At 40.0% G+C, this 19,047-nt stretch overlaps 1 protein-coding gene across 37 annotated transcripts in view; it reads right to left on the reverse strand.

The window, feature by feature from the left end:
• Nucleotides 1-19,047, reverse strand: part of PABIR3 (PABIR family member 3) — a 121,447-nt gene that overhangs the window by 84,322 nt on the left and 18,078 nt on the right. For all 37 annotated transcript variants that reach the window (XR_011618313.1, XR_011618316.1, XR_011618319.1 and 34 more), the window contains exon 4: nt 4,670-4,726. Coding sequence is in view for 30 of the 37 variants with exons in the window: in XM_071088864.1 (XP_070944965.1) it covers nt 4,670-4,726 (57 nt within the window). In the remaining 7 variants the exon portion in view is untranslated. The remainder of the gene's footprint in view (nt 1-4,669; nt 4,727-19,047) is intronic.

Genomic DNA, 19,047 nt, shown 5'->3' on the forward strand with positions numbered 1-19,047 from the left:
TGCAGCCATAAAAAGGAATGAGAGCATATCCTTTTCAGGGACATGGATGAAGCTGGAAGCCATCATCCTCAGCAAACTAACACAGGAACAGAAAACCAAACACTGCATGTTCTCACTCATAAGTGGGAGTTGAACAATGAGAACACATGGACACAGGGAGGGGAACAACACACATCAGGGCCTGTTGGGGGGGTGGGTGGCGAGGGGAGGGAACCTAGATGACAGATCAATAGGTGCAGCAAACAACCATGGCACACGTATACCTGTGTAACAAACCTGCACATTCTGCCCATGTATCTTGGAACTTAAGTAAAATAAAATAAAATAAAATAAAATAAAAATGCTTTTTTAAATAAAAGAGATCTAAGAGATATATATCAATATATATCAACTAAATGTCATATTTGGATTGTTTGGATCAGTTAAAAATGCATTTTTGAGAATTAGGAAAAATATAACGTGGATTTAGATGACATTAAGGAATAAGATAATTTGTTACGCATAATTATGGCATTGTGATTATGGGGAAAAAAAGTCCTTCTCATGCCCATAAACTTGGGTAAAAAGATATGTCAGAAATTTATTTTAAGGAACTCTCTCCCACCCCTAAAAGAGAAGCAGATAGATGAAAAAGGATATACAAAATGTGGATAATTGTTAAAGCTGTGTGTTAGGTATATGGAGATTCTACATTCTATGTTTTAAATTTTCCATTTAAAAAGATTTTTTTAATGCAGTACTCTTGGCACTACGCATAATTACTTACAGTCGTCCCTTGGTATATGTAGGGAATTGGTTCCAGCACCACCCCTCACCCCGCCACCCCCTGGCATATACCAAAATCCACACATCCTCAAGTCCACAGGGGGCCTTCTGGAACCCAAGGATACAAAAAGTCAGCCATACATTAGGAGGGTTTCACATCACAACAATACTGTATTTTTGATCTCCATTATCTGTGTATAAGTGCACCCACGCCATTCAAATCCATGTTGTTCAAGTTTGGAAGTTCCTCAAAAAATGAAAAATAGAGTTACCATATGATCCAACAATCTCACTCCAAGGTATATCACCCACCAAAAAGGAAATCAGTATATGGAAGAAATATCTACACTCCCATGTTTATTGCAGCACTGTTTACAATAGCTAAGATTTGGAAGCAGCCTAAGTGTTCATCAACAGATGAATGGATAAAGAAAATGTGGTACATATAAACAGTGGAGTACTATTCAGCCATAAAAAGAATGAGATCCAGGCTGGGCACAGTGGCTCACACCTATAATCCCAGCACTTTGGGAGACCGAGGCAGGCAGGATCACCTGAGGTCAGGAGTTTGAGACCAGCCTGGGCAACATGGCAAAACCCTGTCTCTACAAAAAATACAAAAATTAGTCTGTCGCAGTGGCGTGGGCCTATAATCCCAGCTACTCAGGAGGCTGAGGCAGGAGAATCACTTGAACCTGGGAGGCAGAGGTTGCAGTGAGCTGAGATGGCGCCACTGTACTCCAGCCTGGGTGATAGAACGAGACTGTCTCAAAAAAAAAAAAAAAAAAAAAAAAAAGGAGATCCAGTCATTTGCAGCAACATGGATGAAACTGGAGGTCATTATGTTAAGTGAAATAAGCCAGGCACAGAAAGACAAACATCTCATGTTTTAACTTATCTTCTTTTTTCTGTTTTTTGAGACGGAGTCTCACTCTGTCACCTAGGCTGGAGTGCAGTGGCGTGATCTCAGCTCACTGCAACCTCCACCTGCCAGGTTCAAGTGATTCTCTAGTCTCAGCCTCCTGAATAGCTGAGATGACAGGCGCCCACCACCACACATGGCTAATTTTTGTATTTTTAATAGAGACGGGTTTCACCATGTTGGCCAGGCTGGTCTTGAACTCCTGACCTCAAGTGATCTGCTCCCCTCAGCCTCCCAAAGTGCTGGAATTACAGGCGTGAGCCACCGCGCCCAGCCTCATGTTCTTGCTTATTTGTGGGAGGTAAAAATTAAAACACTTGAACTCATGGAGATAGAGATTAGAAGGATGGTTACAAGGCTGGGAAGGGTAAATGAGGGGTGGCGAGGAAGTGGGATGGTTAATGGGTACAAAAATATAGTTAGAAAGAACAAGTAAGACTCAGTATTTGCTAGCACAACAGGGTGACTCTAGTCAATAATAATTTAATTGTACATTTAAACATAACTAAAAGTATAGTTGAATTGTTTGTAACACAAAGGATAAATGCTTGAAGGGATGGATACTCCATTTACCCTGATGTGATTATTACATGTTGCATGCCTATATCAAAGTATCTCATGTACCCCGTGGCACCCATAAAAATTAAATTAATTACTTTTTAAAAACCCAGGTTGTTGAAGGGTCAGTTGTAATTCTTTTCATCCTCAAAACGATTCTATGAGATAGCCAATATTATTCCCCCCGTTTTGATAAAATCAATGCCCTTATTAATGTTGTTAAAGTGAAAGTTCAGAAGGTAATGGGGAGAGAACCACACATTTCCGTTTTGCACTTAAAGGGTTAAGTTTAATAGGGACAAAGAAGTCAGTCAAAGAATGCATGTAAAGAAATATGCAACCTATGCCAGGCACAGTGGCTCACCCCTGTAATCCCAGTACTTTGGGAGGCTGGAGGCTGAGGTGGGCAGATCACTTGAGGTCAGAAGTTCGAGACCAGCCTGACCAACATGGTGAAATCCCATCTCTACTAAAAATACAAAAAAATTAGCCGGGTGTGGTGGCATGCACCTGTGATCCCAGCTACTCGGGAGGCTGAGGCAGGAGAATCCCTTGAACCCAGGAGGTGGAGATTGTAGTGAGCTGAGATAGTGCCACTGCACTCCCACCTGGGCGACAGAGTAAGACTCCGTCTCAAAAAAAAAAAAGAAAAAAAAAGAAATATGCAACTTAAGATATCTATCAGACCATTAAACTGCTGAAAATAAGTCTTAATTTTCCATTCAATCAGTATCCAGATTGAAAATTAATGTTTTTCTGTTTTCCCATCTCATTCATTTTCTACTTATATTTCATTTTTAAATGTTTATAATATATATTATGTTACTAGGGAAATAAACTGCATTAAACTTATATTCCTAACCAGTGTAAATTAGTATTTTTATCAAGCTTCGTCAGCAAATAGCAACACGTAACCCATTTTCAAATATTTGGTTTGATTTAGGAAAAGCAAAGAAACATATTGCACAGATAAACCAGAGGTCGCTTTACTACTTCTTTGAACTTGTTTCATTCCTTAAGAATTTCTAAAATAGCTACATACAAAGACAGGAGTAAAAGCAACTTTTACCTACTAAAAAGTAAAAAAAAGGCCTGGCGCGGTGGCTCACACCTGTAATCCCTGCAATTTGGGAGGCCGAGGTGGTCAGATCACCTGAGGTCAGGAGTTTGAGACCAGTCTGGCCAACATGATGAAACCCTGTCTCTACTAAAAATACAAAAATTAGCCGGGCATGGTGGCAGGCGCCTGTAATCCCAGCTACTCGGGAGGCTTAGGCAGGAGAATCACTTGAACCCGGGAGGTGGAGGTTGCAGTGAGCCAAGATGGAGCCACTGCACTCCAGTCTGTGCAACAGAGCAAAACTCTGTCTCAAAAAAAAGGAAAAAAACCGTTTTTACCATACTTTCCTGCTAGTGGATAAGCTGACCTTAGGGAAGCCATGTCACAGGGGTGGAAGGGAGAGAGGGAAAGGAAGCAAGAGTTGGAGGACTAACAACTAGGATTACAAGACGGTATTATGGGCTTTGTGCACTGAAACAGGGAAAGGGGAGCTGGAAAATAATCCAGTAATTTGGGGCCAAATCTTGGCTCTGACATTCACCAACTCTGGACATTGGGTAAATTGCTAAATTTCTCCCCTTTTTAGTTTCTGACCTTATAAAGTTGTTGCAAGATAAAATGAGACCACAAATGGGAAGTACCTATTAGTGCTAAGTGAATAATAAGCCTCTCTTGGGGGGAAAAATGTCTGCTTGTAACTGGGTCAAAAAAAAAATACCACCTGTGGCATAGTGGTGATTTGATCTTTTGAGTTCTGTGGCTAATCCTTGGATAATTAAAAGGTTGAATTCTGTATTATGCTTGTGCTATTAAGCATGCATGTGCACATGAGTGCACACCCACCCACCCTCATACACCCTCCCAACCACACACACAAACACAAACACACACGCACACAGAGATGCGCATGCGTGTACACGGGCACAAAATATAAACCAGTGAGGTACAATGTGTCCCTGAACTCAGATCACTAAGAAGTTAACACAAAACAATAGCATGAAGCCCATTTTATCTGTCAAAAAACTCATCTGAGGGTTAAAAAAATAATGATAACTACAGTTATTATGAAGCTGAAAATTAATTTTTGTGTATAACATTCCACTTTCAGATCCCTGGAAGAACGAAGCTAGACTCAAGGTATAAGAGTATGTAGTATTTCCAGAAATGATTAATTAAAACAGTTAATAAGCCAAATAAAGGGCTTCTTAGTTTGTTTTGTCTTTTTTTAAAGAAATCATTCCTAGAAATAAAAACTTAATTACATGTGACCTCACTTAGAATTACTGAAACATAGGTATTTTCACAAAGAAAAATAAAATTTACTTTTTTAAATGACCAGTTGTCAGTTTGGAAAGTCTTCTTACCTGTTTGATTTGATGAAGGCGGCTGATGGAACCATGAAAGGGAGAAGGTGGCAACAACTGAAATTTAAAATGTAGATGTCAAGCTTGCTTTAACGTTTCTGATTAATTATATCTAAACATTAAGTCAATGTTGAATTACCTAAAATAATTATTTAGTGTCTTACGCATGCCAGCAACAGTATCAGTTAGGTTCAAAGTTAAAAAAAGATCCAACTGAATCTTGACTGAAAATTATACTAATCAAAAATCAACACTTTCCAAAACAGAAGAAAATAACTGTTATCATAATAAATACAGAGCAGAACATCAATAGAGGATTTTGTTTGTCGCTACCTTTTCTTTCCTAAGGCACTAGATCTTAAAATTGCCTCATTTTTCTTGCCAGTTTTAGCCCATCATTAAAGCTTAGTGAGAGGTATTACCCAGAACAAAAAGCTGAAACAGTCATTGAATCAGTAGCTAGCTTGCCAAGCATACTGCCCAAAAATCATAAACAGAATAACTACATCAAATATCCTGGAATCTAGCTGGGAAACCAAACTTTCATAATATGGAATGACTTTAAGGTAATCACTTTCAAGTCATTTAGTATATTTTACTCTTGGTTGCTCAGATACTTCTTGTCTAGGTCCTTTCTCTTTTTTGGGGCTACTTTTTCCTTTTCAGTCTTCTCTCAAAGCTTATGAGGACCCACACAAGAGGGGAATGAAAGAATGGAGGCATTTAAAGCTAAGTGTGAAAATGAGGCTGGAAAATTGTCTTCAGAATTCATTTGTAAACTCTTTCTGTACCGTGGTTATTTCTTAAAATGCCAGATAATGTGTTTACCATATCTTAGTTTCAAATTCTATCTTAAGAGCACATTGAGTTGTACATTCAAAATATTGAATGAAGTCGGGCGCGGTGGCTCATGCCTGTATTCCCAGCAATTTGGGAGGCCAAAGCAGGCAGATCACTTGAGGCCAGGAGTTCGAGACCAGCCTGGCCAACATGGTGAAACCCCGTCTCTACTAAAAATACAAAAATTAGCCGAGCGTGGTGGCACATGCCTCTAATCCCAGCTACTTGGGATTTTTAAGAAAAAGAAAAGAAAGGACCTGGAGGCCAGGCACGGGGGACTCATGCCTATTATCCTGGCACTTTGAGAGGATCGCTTGAGGCCAGGAGTTCAAGACCAGCCTGCACAAGATGGCAAAAACCCACATATGTGTGTGTGTGTGTATGGTGTATATAGTATATATATAGTGTACATAGTATAGTGTACATATATATAGTGTATATAATATATATTAATACTTTAAGCAACATATAATGAGTGAGGTAATATATTCCTTAAAAAGCAATATGATACATTTTAAAACCCAATAGAAATTCAGACTATCAGGCCGGGCGCGGTGGCTCAAGCCTGTAATCCCAGCACTTTGGGAGGCCGAGACGGGCGGATCATGAGGTCAGGAGATCGAGACCATCCTGGCTAATACGGTGAAACCCCGTCTCTACTAAAAAATACAAAAAAAAAACTAGCCGGGCGAAGTGGCGGGTGCCTGTAGTCCCAGCTACCCGGGAGGCTGAGGCAGGAGAATGGCGTGAACCCGAGAGGAGGAGCTTGCAGTGAGCTGAGATCCGGCCACCACTGCACTCCAGCCTGGGTGACAGAGCGAGACTCCGTCTCAAAAAAAAAAAAAAAAAAAAAAAGAAATTCAGACTATCTGCTTCATAGAAACATTTATTTATCTAACACATACTTTATTTTTTTTATTTATTTATTTTTTTAGAGATGGTGTCTTGCTGTGTTGCCTAGGCTGGAGAGTGTGTGTGTGTGTGTGTGTGTGTGTGTATATATATATAGAGAGAGAGAGAGAGAGAGAGAGAGAGAGAGAAAGAGAGAGAGAGCGCACTGAGCTAGGCCCTGAAGATCCAAAGATAAATAAGACATTTTCCTGTCCTTGAGCAAGTCAAAGTCTAATTAGGGGAAACTAGGTCACAGTCAAATGGCAGAACAGAGTTATGATTTGGGTTCAAGAGACAGAGTTCAAAGGACAGAGAACTCTGTGTGGGTCTTGGAGAAGTCTTCACAGAGGAGTAGCAATTCATTAGATAGAGAAGAGGAGGGAGGACATTTCAAGGAGTGAGAGGAAACACTCAGGCAGAGAGGAATGTTCAGGGAACAGAGAGGTTCAGGGTGGCTGAAACTTAGTACTTGCGAGGGTGCAGCAGGAAACAAATTTAGGGAAATTAGACTAAAATCAGATTGTAGTTTTTGGACTTTAGCCTTTGAGCACAATAGGAAACCCAGAGCATAGATTCCTCTGAGTTCTTAAACCTCAAAGGTTGTTTAAACAAGATCATATCTACTTTAGAAAGGTAACCCGAGCAACATCATGCAGAACACATTGATGGTGGATGGAAGACGGACTAGACGCAGGGTCACAGGCCAGGTCACAGATGGCGAGGGTCTAAATGAAAAACGGAGAGTGAAGAGAAGGAGGTAGATTAGAGAAATGACCAGAAGGCTGAAGAAGAGGTTGCTAAGGTTCCCAGTAGAAACCAACAGATGGAGTGTGGCCATGAAAGGCAGTAAGAGGAGTGAGTGAGTGAGTGGAGGCAAGATGAGTGTTCAAAAAGTATGTGTTGGGCCAGGTGTGGTGGCTCATGCCTGTAATTCCAGCACTTTGGGAGGAGGAGGTGGAGGCGGGTGGATCACTTGAGGTCAGGAGTTCGAGACCAGCCTGGCCAATATAGTGAAACCCTGTCTCTCCCAAAAATACAAAAATTAGCCAGGCATGGTGGCAGGTGACTGGAACCCCAGCTACTCAGGAGGCTGAGGCAGAAGAATCGCTTGAACCCAGGAGGCAGAGCTTACAGTGAGCTGAGATCGTGCCACTGCACTCCAGCCTAGGCAACAGAGCAAGACACCATCTCTAAATAAACAAATTAATTAATTAAAATAAAGTATGTGTTGGATAAATAAATGTTTCTATGAAGCACATAGTCTGAATTTTTGTTGGGTTTTAAAATGTATCATATTGCTTTTTAAGGAATATATTACCTCACTCATTATATGTTGCTTAAAGTATTAAAATCAGTTTGTTTTTTTTCAAATCATTTGCTATAAAGTAGAAGAAACAGCCAAGGTTGTAAAAATAACAATAGAAAATTGGTATGTGGGTAACTGAAAATTTACTACAAATAAATTTTATTTGACAATTAGCAACAACTACTTCACCACACTAATTCGCTATTGTCAAAATATGGCTAGCTGTTAAGTATTTCACTATTTTTTGAATACTTGCTATGTTTAATGAGCTATTTTTCTGCTCAGAGGGGAATGAGAGAATTGTTTTCTTTAAAAAAAAAAAAAAAAGACAGCTAATAAGCTGTTGCTATTACTCTCAGTTATTACTCAGAGACCTTACAATCCACTGAAGAAACCAGTCTTGGAAGCAGATTTTATATAAGAGACAAGGAAGTGCACGTCAAATGAAAGCAAAGTAGGGTGGGAATAAAAAGCAAAGATGAAGTGGGTGTGTGTAGGGGGTGGGAGGTGGAAGACAAATAAGAAAGGCATAAGGTGGTATTTCAGTTGGACCTTTAGGACAAGGAGTTTGCCAGCAAAAGCAACAGAAAAGTGAAAGTGCTTGGCATGTGTTAAGACGGGATATTGGCCCTGTGTGAGTGGAACACCAAGAGTTCATGGAGGGAGAAAGGACTCTGAGGCCAAAAGCGTGAAGATGCTAGAAAGCTTTAAATGTCATGCTCAAAGAGTTTGAACTGTGGAAAAATGATCTACTCTGTTATACATAGGAGAAGAGCAGGTTACACCTAATGGCACCATCTATTTAACTTTGGAATAGACATACTCAGATATCATCAGCCCTGAGCCTGGTTCTATTGCTATCCAGAGAATGGGTATAAACATGTCACGCTGCACTTGGTGGCTCACACCTGTAATCCTAGCACTTTGGGAGGCCAAGGTGGGCAGATCACTTGAGGTCAGGAGTTCAAGACTAGCCTGGCCAACATGGTGAAACCCTATCTCTACAAAAAAAAAAAAAAAAAAAAAAAAAAAGCCAGGTGTGGTGGCAGGCGCCTATAATCTCAGCTACTCTGGAGGCTGCCACAGGAGAAATCACTTGAACCTGGGAGGCGGAGGTTGCAGTCAGCCAAGATCGCACCACTGCACTCCAGCCTGGATGACAGAGCAAGACTGACTCAAATAATAATAATAATAATAATAAAAATCTGACAGTTGTGGACTCTTGACTGGTGCGTAACTCAGACTGGTCTGTATTAATCATGTTCCAGGGTTGATATTCTAAGGAAATTTGTAATTCAAACCAATAATGCTATTAGTTGCCCCTTCTAACAAAAGTCAGAAATCTTTTCTGGATAAAACTTATATTAAAGGGATACATTGAATATATAATTTGTTGCTATAGGCAATAGTGTTAAGAACAACATGCCAGAGTTGCCGTTTCAAGCATCTACTTATATTAAATGTGATAATGGTGATAATGCATGTAATGTGTTTAGCACAGCACCTGGCACACAGTATGTGCTAAATAAATGGTAACTATTACTACTACCACCATTATTACTATCATTGTCAAACACTCTAAAATACATCATTTAATGATACATAAACAATTTGGATTATATGCTGAGTATTTATAAAACTAGGCTATCTGTCCCCTGTTACCCAGCAGTTTCCAGTCTTTTCCTATTTGATCTTTTATTTATTTATTTTTAATAGATTTTATTTTTTAGAGCACTCTTCGGTTCACAGTGAAATTGAACAGAAATTATAAAGAGTTCCCACATACCCCCCAGCCCTCACACAGGTGCAGCCTCTCCCACTATCAACATCCCTCACCAGAATGGTGCATTTTTTACAACCAATGAAGCCACATTTGCACATCATTACCACCCAAAGTTCATAGTTTACATTTAGGTTCACTCCTGGTGTTGGATATGCTAAGGGTTTTGTATGACATGCATCCATCATTATAGTATGCTACAGAGTAGTTTCACTGCCCTAAAATTCCTCTATGCTCTGCCGTTTGTCCTGATCTGTTTTCTTCTTCTTCTCCTTCTCCCCTTCTCCTTCTCCTTCTTCTTTTTTTTTTTTTTTTTGAGAAGGAGTCTCAGTCTATCACCCAGGCTAAAGTGCAGTGGCCCAATCTTGGCTCACTGCAACCTCCACCTCCTGAGTTTAAGCAATTCTCCTGCCTCAGCCTTCCGAGTAGCTGGGATTATGGGCGTGCGCCACCATGCCCGGCTAATTTTTATATTTTTAGTAGAGACAGGATTTCTCCATGTTGGCCAGGCTGATCTCGAACTCCTGGCTTCAAGTGATCCACCCACCTTGGCCTCCCAAAGTGCTGGGATTACAGGCATGAGCCACCAGGCCTGTCCCTGATCTTTTCATTTTTAACAGAAATTGGCTCACATTTTTTTCTCATTATAAAGCATATATATTTAATATATATAATTTTATACATTCTGAGTCTTTCCATGTTAAAATTCATCTGCAACGCCATTTTAAGTGCTGAGTATTATACTGTAAGGATGTACCATAATAATAAGCAGCACTTTTATTATGTGCCACACATGTTTTATCTCATTCAATTCTCACAGCAACCCCATGAGGTATGCATTATTATCACCCCCATTTTGCCTCAGAAAAATTGAGGGCTACAGTGATTAAGTAACTTGCCCAAGGAGTTATTCAGTCATTGCTAGAACTGGAATTCAAATACAGGTAATGAAGGCTCTTTCGATTGAACTATTCCCTGTTGTTAGACATTCAGACTGCTGCCATATTTTTTGCTAGCTCTTGTAAATAATGTTGTAACAATATCTTTTAAGCTAATGTTTGTGCACATCCTTAATTCTTTAGGATCAATTCATAGAGCTGGAATTTCTGGGTTGCAAGGTTGTTGATACAGATCGCCAAGCTGCCCTCCAGAAAACTTATGCAAATTTATTTCCCAGTAGTGTATTAGAATACCTATTTCCTTGTACCCTCTCAACATTAGATACTGTGACCTTTTTTTTTACTTGAATCCCTAATATTGCTAATTTTAAAAATATTTACATTCCCATTCTTAAGGCATACTATAAAAATAATCAAATTTTCAAAGCAAGCAGAAAACACTGTGATTTCTACCGTTTGGGAGATTCTTCCTCAGTATTTCCCTTTAGTAACACTAATTGAGAAGTTGTGCAGTGGCATGAACAGAATCCGAAAAATTAAGGTTTTTCTGAAAAAAATCTCATCTATACATGGATATATATGTGTGCATGTATATATTGTGTATATGCATATACATGTATACACATAGTGTACCATAGTGTACCTGTGGTACACTATGTTTATAAATACATTTGTATACATGTATTCTATGTACATGTATACATATATACATACATATACACACATATACATACACATAAACACACACATCTTTGAAGAAGTAGAATTTTAATACATTTAATTCATGCTACTAAGGTTCACATCTTCATCGATCAAATGCCCAGAAAATTCACAATATATAACATGAAACACTATGGTTTATAAAGTTTATAATCTAATGAAAAAGATATATAACCTGAACTTAAATGTATACATATATTTTCTATAGAAATTGTGACACTTTGGCTATATTAAAATTACATGTCATAAATAAGACAATTACTTTTTTTTTTTTTTTGAGACGGAGTCTCGCTCTGCCGCCCAGGCTGGAGTGCAGTGGCCGGATCTCAGCTCACTGCAAGCTCCGCCTCCCGGGTTCACGCCATTCTCCTGCCTCAGCCTCCCCAGTAGCTGGGACTACAGGCGACCGTCACCTCGCCCGGCTAGTTTTTTTTTGTATTTTTTAGTAGAGATGGGGTTTCACCGTGTCAGCCAGGATGGTCTCGATCTCCTGACCTCGTGATCCGCCCGCCTCGGCCTCCCAAAGTGCTGGGATTACAGGCTTGAGCCACCGCGCCCGGCCGACAATTACTTTTTATTAATTTTTTATTTATTTAACTTTTATTTTAGGTTTGGGGTTACATGTGAAGGTTTGTTACATAGGTAAACACGTGTCACTAGGATTTGTTGTACATATTATTCCTTTTCTTTTTTTCTTTTTTTTTTTTGAGATGGAGTCTCGCTCTGTCACCCAGGCTGGGGTGCAGTGGTGCAATCTCGGCTCACTGCAACCTCCATCTCCCAGGTTCAAGTAATTCTCCTGTCTTAGCCTCCTAAATAGTTGGGACTACAGGTACGTACCATTATGCCCGGCTAATTTTTTTGTATTTTTAGTAGAAATGGGGTTTCACCATGTTGACCAGGCTGGTCTCAAACTCCTGACCTCAGGTGATCTGCCTGCCTTGGCCTCCCAAAGTGCTGGGATTACAGGTGTGAGCCACCGTCCCTGGCCTGTTGTACATACTATTTCATCATCCAGGTAGTAAGCCCAGTACCTACTAGTTATCTTTTCTGCTTCCCTCCTCATATCCTCCCTGCTCAAGTAAACCCTAGTGTCTGTTGTTTCCTTATGTTCATAAGTTCTTATCATTTAGCTCCCACTTATAAGTGAGAAAACATGGTATGGCAAATTGGTTTCATAAAATAATGATGGAAGACTTCCTAGAAGAGATTATTTTTAATTTATATGTAAGGAATGGGAAGGAACCAGTTTAGGTTCAGGTAAAGGCTTAGGATTTCCCATTGAAAAACTTTATCCAGGAAATCATGAGAAGATTGACTGAAATTGTTGACACCAGCAGGGAGATAGTGTGAAATGTCTGAGGTAGGTAGGATTTGAACTTGAGCTACAGAATCATAAGCTACAAGAATGTTTTTTTTTTTTTTTTTTGAGACGGAGTCACGCTCTGTCGCCCAGGCTGGAGTGCAGTGGCCGGATCTCAGCTCACTGCAAGCTCCGCCTCCTGGGTTCGGGCCATTCTCCTGTCTCAGCCTCCTGAGTAGCTGGGACTACAGGCGCCCGCCACCTCGCCCGGCTAGTTTTTTGTATTTTTTAGTAGAGACGGGGTTTCACCGTGTTAGCCAGGATGGTCTCGATCTCCTGACCTAGTGATCCGCCCGTCTCGGCCTCCCAAAGTGCTGGGATTACAGGCTTGAGCCACCGCGCCCGGCCAAGAATGTTTTAATTGGACAAAATGTGGATCAAATATTGTATTGGCTGATTCTTTTAGTAATAATGCAAGAAATTAATTGCAGAAAACAAGGCTTCTGGAAGAGAATTCTCCCCAAATTAAGTACTACAAGTGGTGTTTGCAAAGGAATTACCTTGGATAATTTTTCCACATGAAACAAAGTATTAAAATAGAAATAATGAGTTTACTGAGATGTAATAAACATCACTGGTATCTTCTGTGTAAATTTCCCACTGTGCCTTTTTCTCACGTTCCAGGAAAAAAGTCCTTGGAAGGAACCAAGAGTATCAGCACCAAGGAATGATGTCATGGTGTGAAGGTGGCTGGGAGTAGAAGTAGGGGGAGGTTAGGGAGGGTGCTGGGTGAAGCTAATTCCTAAGAATTATTTCCAGTGACGGGATTAAGATAGGAGGAAAAACCAAGCTTAGTTCCATTTAAGAGAGATCACAGAAAATTAATATTGTAAAGACATTAAGATTTTTAAAAATTATGTTTCATTTTCCTAGGTTTGCTGTTTTTAAGCCATTTCCTACTATAGTAACTACAGATAAAATGCTCAGAAAATCCTAAACAGAGGGTTGTACACTATGTTTATAAATGTCTCTGCTTAGTTTCAGAAATGATTTAAGATGGTTTATAATGCTACTCAACATGAACTGAACATGGGCTAGATGCACAGGGCATAAAGTAGGATCAGGAATGTATTACATGCTTGCGACTTTGTGGGCCATACACTAGATTTGGGGTTTGTGGTTGCCAATATGAAAAGCAAAACCTAATGAGACAGATGTCAGTAGGCCTAAAATTAGAACAGAGGAATTGCTCAAGAAAAGCACAACCTTTTCTCTTAGGAAGATGAGACATTTCCTCTGCTTCCTTTGGAAGAGGAGGGGGTGGGGATGGAGAAGTGACGCAGTGACACCCAGATTGAGAAGGGCCAGAATTCCTGGTGGGAGAGAAAGGCACAGGCATGTCAACTTCAGAGTTCTTAGGAGATAAAGCAAAGAGGTGATTTGGGAGAAGGCATAGTCTCAATGTCAGAAGAGGTCTTCGGGCTTCTATTCAACAGAAGTGGGTGAAGTGATTTCCCGAGAGAAGTGAAGAAAATATTCGCACTTAATTAAACAAAATAATTGTGAGGGAACAGCTTTTTTTTTTTTTTTTAATACAATGCTTGGAAAATATACATCTTTATTTTTGTGTTGAATGAAACCCATGGCTCTTCAATGCCCTCTGTCACAGTGATTTGTTTCTAAAACAGTTTTACCTATATATGTATGTATACACACACCCCCCATATATATATACACACCATATATATGTATATATGGTATATATGGTGTGTGTGTGTGTATGTGTATATATATATATTTTTTCATATGGAGTCTGTCTCTGTCGCCCAGGCTGGAGTGCAGTGGTGGGATCTTGGCTCACTGCAAGCTCCACCCCCTGGGTTCAAGAGATTCTCCTGCCTCAGCCTCCCAAGTAACAGGGATTACAGGCACGTGCCACCACACCTGGCTAATTTTTTGTATTTTTAGTAGAGATGGGATTTCACTATGTTGGCCAGGCTAGTCTCAAACTCCTGACCTCAAGTAATCCGCCCGCCTGGGCCTCTGAAAGTGCTGGGATTACAGGCGTGAGCTACTGCGCCCAGCCTGTTTTACCTATATTTAAATACATGAAAAGTAGCACCAATTTTTAAAATAATGGTAAAATACACTAACATGAAACTTACCATCTCCACCATTTTGAAGCATACAGTTCAGCAGTATTACGTACATTCACATCGTTGTGCAGCCAATCTCTAGACTCTTTTCATCGTGCAAAACTGAAACCCTTTAAAACTGTACTCTTGCAAAACTGTATCCTTTAAACTACAACTCCCCATTCCTTCCTCCTCCCAGACCCTAGCAACCACCATTCTACCTTCTGTCTCTTTGAATTTGGCTACTTTAGATGCCTGTGGCACCAATTTTAAGGATAGGCCAGTATAGGATATAACCATTAAACTTATAGTTTATGATATCATTCAATAATATTTGTATTTTTTCAAGAATAATGTTTCCATTTTGTAATATAATATCTATTAGAAATGAAAACACCGGTATTGCTCATGCTTTGTGAAAAACACCCAACTAGTATAGAAATGCATAAAGTAAAAATAAAATTCTGCCTATAATGCCAGGCTCCAGAGATATATACTAAAGATAGGTTGATAGATATCCTTCTCGACATCTGTAAATATATATAAGAGCTTGCTATCCATTGATTTTGAACCCTGGGTCTAATTACTAGGTACATAATTAACTGTGGCTGCTGAAGATGGTAGGGTGGAGAGATAGAAGGAACCTGAGTCTCTGATGACGTCATTGGGCCACTGAACTAACCCGGCCTAGAACCTCCTTTTCTTGGGGTTTCTTATTATTTGAGATAATAAATGTCCCTTATTGTTTAAGTCTCTCTGTTTTTTGTTTGTTTGTTTGTTTTTGTTTTTTTTGAGACAGAGTCTTACTCTGTCACCCAGGTTGGAGTGCAGTGGCGTGATCTCGGCTCACTGCAAACTCCACCTCCCGGGTTCAAGCGATTTTCCTGCCTCAGCCTACTGAGTAGCTGGGATTACAGGCGCATGCCATCATGCCTGGTTAATTTTTGTATTTTTAGGAGAGACGGGATTTTACCATGTTGGCCAGGCTGGTCCTGAACTCCCAACCTCAGGTGATCTGCCCACCTTGGCCTCCCAAAGTGCTGGGATTACAGGCATAAGCCACTTTGCCCAGGCTGTTTAAGTCTCTTCGAATTGGATTTTACTGCTTTTGCCAAAAGCATTCTAATTCATGTCATTCTCCTAGATAATTCAGCAGTTCTATACTAAAGGTAAGTATATACTTACATATGTCTTATAATAATAATGAAGTGATACTTTGACACAATAAAACCATATGCATAGTATTGTTATAGCAAGCTAAACCAACAAGCCTTGAAATCCCCATCATCCAATAAGTTAAAATGACTTCAATTCTGCCAAACACAATCTGTTATATAAGATGGTTTATTTTAAATATACATTATATTAAACTGAACATTATGCAAATTAAGAGCCTAGAATTCCTAAGGAATGTTATGCATTTTTAAAATGCCAAGTATTGCCGGGCACAGTGGCTTACGCCTATAATCCCAGCACTTTGGGAGGGCAAGGCAGGTGGATCACGATGTCAAAAGTTTGAGACCAGCCTGGCCAATATGGTGAAATCCCATCTCTACTAAAAATGTGAACATTAGCCAAGTGTGGTGGCGCACGCCTGTAGTCCCAGCTACTCAGGAGGCTGAGGCAGAAGAATCGCTTGAACCTGGGAGGCGGAGGTTGCAGTGAGCCAAGATCACGTCACTGCACTCCAGCCTGGGCAAGAGATCCATCTCAAAAATAAATAAATAAATAAAGGAAAAGTATTCTTTAAGTGTTTGGTACTAGAAAAAAAGATTTTAAAATTATAATTTTTAAAAAGCCAGGTACACTGGTTGCTGACTATATGTACTATTACTGATTTTAAAAAACCACATATTTATTGAGCATTTAGTATGTGTCAGTGCTGTGCTGAGTGCTTTATACTGATCAAGGTAATCCACAACAAACCTATAAAGCAGTTACTCTTACATTCCCATTTTACAGATGAGGAATTTGCCCCCCCGCCCCCCAAATAACTGAGCTTGGATGTACAGTGTCATTTATCGGTCCTTGGCTCTCAGTTATTCTTCAAAATCAAATCTGGCTTCATCTTACCCCACTCCTCCTTCTATGGAAAGTGCTCTCAAATGTAAGAATTCATGAGTAATCTCTGTTTTGATAATTTAAAGGACACTTTTCAGTCTGTTTGACTGCTTGACAGCATATGACTTACAACTTTTCCTTGTTTTTTCATGATACTACTCTCTTCTGAAGCCTCCTCCTGCCTCTCTACTTAGTCCATCACTCCTCTTCTGATTGATTTTTAAGTGTTGGTGATTTTTAAAGTTTTGTCCTGCAACTTCTTCTCTGCTCTTTCTATACTCTCTTTGTAGGTAATATCATTCATTCCCACAGCTTTAAATAACAATCTACTGATGATTCCCAAATGGTTATCTCTAGCCCAGATCTCACTCCTGAGCTTCAAACTAGTACATCGAACATCACTAGTTTACATGTCCAAGAGAACCTCAAATGTAACATGTGCAAAGCTAAACTCATCCTCCTTTGTAAATCTACTCTTCTTGCAGTGGTCCCTTCTTATTCTGTGGCACCACCATCCCATCAGCTGCCCAAGCTAGAGACCTAGGAGTCATGTTTGCCTCCACTGTTTCCCAACATCCATTGATTCCATCTTTGAAATTTCTTCTGAATCTGGAACTTTTCTCCATTTCCACTACCATCACACTAGTCCAAGCTACCATCAGCTCTTTGCCAGGGTGATTGCAGTAGCCTATCTGATCTTCTTGCATATACGTTTGCCCTCTTCCAATCCACTTTCCACTCTGCAGCCAGGGCAATCTTTTAACAAATCTGATCATGTCAATCATTGGCTCAAAACTCTTCAATGGCTTCTCATTACCCTAGGATAAAGTGCAAAATACTTAACATGACTTGAAGGCCCTACAAAATCTTGCACTAGTCTACTTCTTCAACCACATCTCTCACTACTGTATATTTACTTTCACTGTAGCTAAAATGCACTTCTTTCAAATTTTATACACACTCTTTTATCTATACAGCATACTTCCTTTTCCAGGACTTCAAGCATACTGTTTTCTACAAGGAATATTGTCTACCCCTGTCATCAATATCCCAAACTAGCTAACCCCCTCACATCAGTAAGATCTCAACTAAGATGTTATCTCCTCCCCAAACTCGGTTAGATCAACCCTAGCAACTAGATCAGGGCCTAATACATAGTGGGTCCTAAACCACTACGTTGGTTTTGCTGAGTAGAAGACTGGATAGGTATGGAAGGCTTTGAGAGGCAAACAGGTGCTCAATAAATATCATTGAATGAATGAGTAAATGAGTGGAAAGAAGAAATATTCATTTAATGAAGAGTTATAATTTCTCCCACTATATTGTGGGAATAATATTGAATATCATTCTATGAGGAGGAAAATGTCCACTTTTAAGATTAGCAAGCAATATTTTTTGTTTGTTTGTTTGTTTTTTGTTTTGAGAGAGAGTCTCACTCTGTCGCCAGGCTGGAGTGCAGTGGCGTGATCTCGTCTCACCACAACCTCCAACTCCTGGGTTCAAGCGATTCTCCTGGCTCAGCCTCCCCAGTAGCTGGGATTACAGGCATGCACCACCACACCCGACTAATTTTGTATTTTTGGTAGAGATGGGGTTTCACCATGTTGGCCAGGCTGGTCTCGAACTCCTGACCTCACATGATCCTCCTGCCTCGGCCTCCCAGAGTGTTAGGATTACAGGTGTAAGCCACCACGCCTGGCCACAAGCAATATTTTTAAATTGGTATCAAGCTATAACATTTCACTAAAATGTATTCTATAGATTCTATCACATTAAAAATCATATTATAAGAGAAATCTATAATACACAACACATAACACATAAATTACCAAACTGATTCAAGAAGAAAAAGAAAATCTCAACAAACCTATAACAAGAGATAGAATTTGTAATCAAAAACCTCCCAACAAAGAAACATCCAGGACCAGATGGTTTCAACGCTGAACTCTACCAAATATTCAAAGAATCAACACCACCAGGCCAGGAACAGTGGCTCACACCTGTAATCCCTGCACTTTGGGAGGCCGAGGCAGGTGGATCATCTGAGGTCAGAAGTTTGAGACTAGCCTGGCCAGCATGATGAAACCCTGTCTCTACTAAAAATACAGAAAATTAGCTGGGCGTGGTGGTGGGTGCCTGTAATACCAGCTACTCAGGAGGCTGAGGCAGGAGAATCGCTTGAACCCGGGAGGCAGAGATTGCAGTGAGTCAAGATCGTGCCACTGTGCTCCAGCCTGGGCAACAAGAGCAAAACTCCATCTCAAAAAGACAAAGACAAAAACAAACAAACAAAAAACAAGAATCAACATAAAATCCTACTCAAACTCTTCCAAAAGTGGAAGATGAAGGAATACCTCCTAATACATTCTATGAGGCCAGCTAGCAAAAGATACCACAAGAAAACAACAGGCCAATATCTCATGAATACAGATGCAAAAAGATT

This window comes from Macaca nemestrina, chromosome X (assembly GCF_043159975.1).
Source record: "Macaca nemestrina isolate mMacNem1 chromosome X, mMacNem.hap1, whole genome shotgun sequence".
Classification (NCBI taxonomy): Eukaryota; Metazoa; Chordata; class Mammalia; order Primates; family Cercopithecidae; genus Macaca; species Macaca nemestrina.